Source organism: Lynx rufus, unplaced genomic scaffold (assembly GCF_022079265.1).
Source record: "Lynx rufus isolate CCGP_SWC_20201006 ecotype Redwood Valley unplaced genomic scaffold, mLynRuf1.p SCAF_17, whole genome shotgun sequence".
Lineage (NCBI taxonomy): Eukaryota > Metazoa > Chordata > Mammalia > Carnivora > Felidae > Lynx > Lynx rufus.
In genome coordinates this window covers 12192772-12198771 of record NW_025814831.1, presented here as the reverse complement: position 1 = coordinate 12198771, position 6000 = coordinate 12192772, and the positions used below count along the sequence as shown (strand labels likewise).

General features: G+C 41.5%; 1 protein-coding gene across 1 annotated transcript in view; it reads right to left on the bottom strand.

Moving 5' to 3' along the window:
- Window positions 1-393: 393 nt before the first annotated feature.
- Window positions 394-6000, bottom strand: part of BTBD7 (BTB domain containing 7) — an 87723-nt gene continuing 82116 nt past the window's right edge. Inside the window, exon 11 of the mRNA XM_047080179.1 lies at window positions 394-5691. Coding sequence (XP_046936135.1) covers window positions 4876-5691 — 816 coding nt within the window. The 3' untranslated portion in view covers window positions 394-4875. The remainder of the gene's footprint in view (window positions 5692-6000) is intronic.

The following is a 6000-nucleotide window of genomic DNA, read 5'->3' as shown; positions in this document are numbered from 1 at the left end:
TGCAGACGCTTGGACACCTATGGGTCTTGGGACACATCTGGGTCTCTCAGTGACCGACCACCGTGGTTGGCACACTCTGGGCGGGGGTTCATGCGGTCAGGATGCAGAACTTCCTTTGGAGACCCCTGTGCAAGTAACTTTGCTACAATTTGTAAGCTGAAATCTCTCAGAAATTTCCCAGTGAAGTAAAAGAATGAATCTGACTCCGATGAAAATGTGGTATTCCAAGAAAACCGTAATAATTTTTAAAAGCCCCTGATGGACTGAAACCCTGGAAACACAGGGGACATTCACCTTTCTTCCCAATTCTACCCTTGGGGTGGTACCATCACCCCACCCCTAAGTTGAGGACTGCGTGCTACAGGGCTGAAACAGACTATCCAAGTCAGCAGGTTCTATACAAGCCGTTTATTTGAAATGCCAACTATATGTAGGATAAAGTCAGTGCTACATGCTTATTAGTAACAGTAGAAAAATAGAACCAGTGGAAACCTTTGTACAACCGTAATGATACTCAAAAGAGAAATGTATCGTTTTACAATGCTTCACACAGACGAATTCAAGTTTGGAGGTACCTAAATAAAAATACTATATATTTCTTTAAAAAACACTATGTACAATTGAAGCGTAAACAAGTTTTACAAAGTACTGGTTATGCAGGTTGTAGAAAACACTTGCATAGGACATGAAATCCGTTTAAGAAAAATTTCTGAGCCTTTAGCATTGAAGGCACTTGACTTCATAGCAGTAACAGCACAACCACAGGAAATGCAGTGTTGTAGAAGATGCCACCTCTCTGAAGTATAGATGTGGTACACAGACGGCAAGTGGAATTCAGGAATCTGTATCTTTGAGCCACCCCATCTAAGAGCAGGATCCCACACCACCTGCCCACGGAACCCGGATACACGGTCACGTGTAGTACACAAAGAAGCTTCCAGAGCTTACCTCGTCTCTTAGAACCCACGTAAACACACCAACACGAGAGGCTGTTTTCAAGACACACACTTGTAAGTCATCTTTCTAGAAACGGCCACAGCGTTATGATATTCAGAATGTGGAAGGCTGACACATGGTCTGAGGGTTTTCTAGAAGGAAAAAAAAAAAAACCCAAAGACTTGCCAATAAAACAATTGTGCAACCGCTATTGCAATCTCCAGGACAAAATGACAACTTAACGGTTCATAAAACATTGTTCATACGACAGTGTCCGTGGAAAAGTCAAATACCTTTTAGTGTGTGACGGCAACTCTTTTAGCAAGGTTATGTGTAATGAGGTTTGAAAGTAAACCACTTAGTAGACAAAGTAAACCATTGCAGAACCGGGAATAGCACCCATCACTGCTGCTGTAATAGTAACTTTCAACTGAAAAGTTGAAAGTCAACCAAATAATAATTAAAAAAAAAAGTCATTTCCCTTTGAGTTCATTCCTAAGCTAAAAACATGAATGCCTTAGAATTGCAAAACAAGTGTCTTAGAAGTGTTTCATGAAACATGTTTCCCCCTAAAAGGAGGATGACACATCACGAAAATACCTATTTTGCTGAGTAGTTACTGAGAAATGTTAACCTTTCCCCTCCAGAGACTGGTGCGGGGTCGGCTGGGAGCCCCTGCCGCCCCCACACTGCACCCTTCACACTCTGCATCATCACCCTCATTCAAATGGACAAGGACGGTCCAATGCCAGAATGTGAACAACCAACCAAAAGAAAATCCAATAAAGGATGGCAATCTTGTAATAAAAAGAGTTGAGGACGCAAAACCAAGAATAGGTAGAGTTTCACAGACAGTTCGACAAAAAGACTCAAATACAAAGAACTTGTTAAAAATCCTCAAGATCCAACTGGTTCTGGAAATGCCAGGAGAGCTTAGGTCTAGGATGTGTGCCTGGAGAAGGCTAAGGGGCATGGGACAAAGGCCGTGATATGTGGAAAACTCAAATGGCTGCTTTTCAGTGATCGTTTTTGCCTTTCATGCTATTTCTTTTCGAGTCACAGGTGACTTTGTAGTTAAATTATCCATCAAAATCACAAAACTAAGACAAAAATATAAGAAAAGACCAACAGCATCTTGAAGAAACATGGATCTTCTCTTTCTGCTCCAAGGGCTAAACGGTAGTTCTCTAAACTGTCACACAGTGGGCAACCGAGGGAGGTGATTGTCTGATGGCCTGATTGTCCACGGTCTCAAGAGGAGATCTGGTATTCTTTCTGAGATTTGGTTCTCATGAAATTTCTAAACTGAGTGACATGCCAGGTCCCAAATTTTATATTCTACATATGCTTTTTTTCCCTAAGAGCCATCTTACTCAGGCTTCACATTTATCTTAGTACAACAGCATTAGAAGAGTTTAGTGCCAGGTTCGCATTACAAAGGATTGAAGAGGTGGGTTCCAAAGCCAGAGGCACACAGCTGTTCACCTACCCCGGCCACCACGCCTCACAAGGTACATCAGAAGTCCACTGTCGCCCACCCGAACACACACAAGCCACATCTGCTTACCTTCTGCAAAGTCTCACCAATCCACAATCCCACGGGTTAGAGTCAGTTCCTCTCTACACACAGTTTAGTCAGAGCAGCTATTAAATTAGTAAAAGCAAACTTCATAAATTAAAGTAGGAACAGTGGCCACTTGTTTTTATGTTTGGGGAATATGAAAGAATATTTGATACATTTTCAGAAAAATGAACATGTGACGTCAAATAGCTCTTATCTAACATTTTGAAAAATACAGGTCAGAGATGAGAAAGCTTTTTCCCACCCAGATTAGCTCTACTCACTCTTATTTGCGGTACTAGCGTGGTATGGTCTGAATTCAGAATAGAAATCTAAAACTACATCAAAGTAATTCATGTCAAGACATGTATATAAATACACGTTAAGGAATATGATGGAATTAACAGTTTTGTTTCTGGAGACAGAATGAGATCGGCTTCAAAAGACACCATCATCTATTATAAAGAGTCAAACCTCCTCAAAATGAGAACAGAGTCCTATGTTTTTCTAGCTCTAAAAAAAAAGGAGCCTCAAAGGCGAAGCTAGCCAACCTCCCAGGGGCTGAGTGTTCGCTCCGGGAGGCATGGAGCTCAGTGCGCACCACCGCCGGCATCGATGAGCACGCCAGCAGCAGCCAACTCGGCGGGCAGCACAAACGCGGGGCAACGGTTGGCCGTATGCGGATAGACTGACGAGTTCCTCATCTTTGAGACTACCGACTGTTAGGATTTTTTAAAATGTCAGATTATTCCTGAGTGTATATCCACAGGGTGAACTAGGAAAGACTGTAAGAGAAACTACAGCTTCGGGAGAAATCAGAGTTGTTGACACCCAATAGAAACCTATTTACTTAAAAGTGCATGTAATTCATTTATATGGTAGCTTGTAAAGGCTCCCTAGCCCTGCATAGTTTTAGAGTGACTGTGAGTGATTCATAGTTTTATATATATATACATACACAGAAAAGAGGCTCCCAGACATCCTTCATATGAGGGGATGTTCAGCAAGTCTCTTTTCTTCTAAGTGCTACGGCTGTGTGTGTATGTGTTTGTAAAAATACAAAGTGAATGCTCAAATAATGTTAAAGTGATTTAAAAACTCAAATACTAATATATTTACACTGGAGAGTAAGAAAAAAAAACAGTCCTTAGCTCACACATTGCCCTTCCAAGGGAGAGGATCTTAAAAGATCCCATGTGCTCAGTGGTTCAGTAAAATCCCAAACCAGCGCCCCCCAATGGAGTTCAAGTAGGACATGTAGTGTTTCACTGGGAAAAGAAAAAAAAAAAAAAAGGTTTCTTTTTCTTTTTTTGGTGACAAAGCATTATGCGTTCTACAACAACTTTTTTAGGACACCAAAATTCAGACACACTTTGAAAAACATTTAAAAGAAAACATAGGCTTACAAACACCAAATGACATCCATAAGACTGAAGCCCTTTTGTTTTTTTTTTCCCACAGAGAGCAAGACAACTGAAGGCAGCAAGCAGTCCTCAGCTGGAGAGTCGAAGCTCAGAACCAGAAATCCCGTAGTGCAAGCTTTAAGTCACTTCGTTATTTCCACTGCCTTAGGATTCCAGAAAATCTGATGTCTTTAGAACCTCATCTAGTGATACGCTGATCCACACTACCAGCATTCGCAGGAATTCTGACAGCGTCCACACTGGGAACAAAGCAAGAGCTTTAAGCCTGGGCACAAAAGGCTTTGCTCCTTTCTGTTCTTTATTGAACCAGAAAACTTCAGGATCCTGATTGGACTCCCGCTGGAGGAATGAAGACCAGCTCCCAAAGACTTACTAAGTAAGAAAGAATGATACTAGGTTTATGGAGACTGAGCAGGAAGATTTCCGAACTAAAACGATTACCGAAAAGAGAGGAGCATTTTGATGTGCTGTTCTTTGGAATTTCTATAATTAAAAAATAAACACAGAACTATTTCATAAGAAAATACATCTTAGTGTGCAATCCAATGCACGTGGAAACTGGTAGATGAAAGGTAAAATGCAAAAAAGTATGAAAATACAGTTCCTTTAAATGTGGCAATAAAGTGTAACATACTGATATAAAATCAACACAGATAAAATAAATGTACAAGTGCAAAAAAAATCCCATCATTTGTAAAGAGAAAAAAAAGTGCCAGCTTGCTTGCTCTTTAAAATGCTTCCCCACATAATTGTTCAAACACAAAATAGACAGATGCAGCATTCAAAATAACCCTCTTAGCATGCCATGTCTAATAAACATGTATATACAAAAACGAGAATAAACTAATGTGAAACTGAGTTCGCTGGCATCAATAAACTGGTCTCTAAGTTGTTGGGTTACATCATAAAATGGGATGTTTCACATCTCAGGCACAGACGACTTGGAGGTTGCTCTCAGAGGGCAGACTTTTTATAGAGGAAGTCTGGCTTGCTTGGTGACCTCCTTCCCCTGCTTATTGAATCTTCCCTTTCTAAATCGGAATTTCGCGGAGCTCCATGGCCCAGGGACTCGCTGTCGGCCAGTCTCCTACTGGGTCTCTCTTCCGGAGCTTCAGAGCTGCATGCAGAATGTGAGGGTCTGTTGGGAGTCAGCCCAAAAGTCAAGTCAGTTTCTACTGCTGTTCGTCCCCTGACGTGGGCTGGACCATTGCCAACATTTTCTGGGGCTGCCAAAGGAAAGTCTGACCGCTGGGGAGGTTGCTCAACGACATCAAGGTGTATTGGCTCATTCTTTTGTCTTTGTAGATGCCCGTCAGGGGAAAGTGGATATTCTCTCCTAGCTTCTTCCTGCTTTTTAGGAGAGGTCTGGCTAGGTAGGTAGGCTGACTTTAAGCCACTTGGTGATGCCTTATTGTGGCTATACAAATCGGGACCAAAATATCCACCTTGCGAAGGGGAGGGGGTGCGTCTGCCAGGAGCAGGCGTAGAAGGTCTGCAAGCAGCATTTGAGAAGTCATAGAAATCCGGATATTCCTGCTGATTTTCTCGAGCATCTGCTTTTTGCTCTAGCGTGTGTTTCTTTCGAGACGTGTGTGTGTGCCTCTGTGGAATACACGACAGATGCTGGGGAGGCCCTGGTCCTACTTCAGAAACTGATTGGCTTAATTCTGTGTCAACAGCCAGTTCTGGAAGCCTCCTGTCCTTGAGTGACAGTGTGGACACACCCATGGCGATGTCCGGCATTAGATCGTTTAGCACAGGTTGGGTACACTGCAAACAGAGATAAAGGAAGAGAGGTTAAAAGAAAAAGGCCCATGACACCCTCTTTGTAAAACTGATGTTCACTGATTTTGCTTCCTCATTATAAAAGTAATACAGGCTTAGTTTTAAGAATGATAAAAATATAGAAAACCATAGAAGCCAAAAAAACCCAAAAACAAAAACATTAACCTTCCCTGAGATAATCACCATTAACAATTTAAGGTATTTCTCACTTTTTTTTTCTCTGCACATATATTAATTTTCACAAAATGTAGTGCATATATAAATCTGTGGCTAAATTTTGAGATTATTATTCCA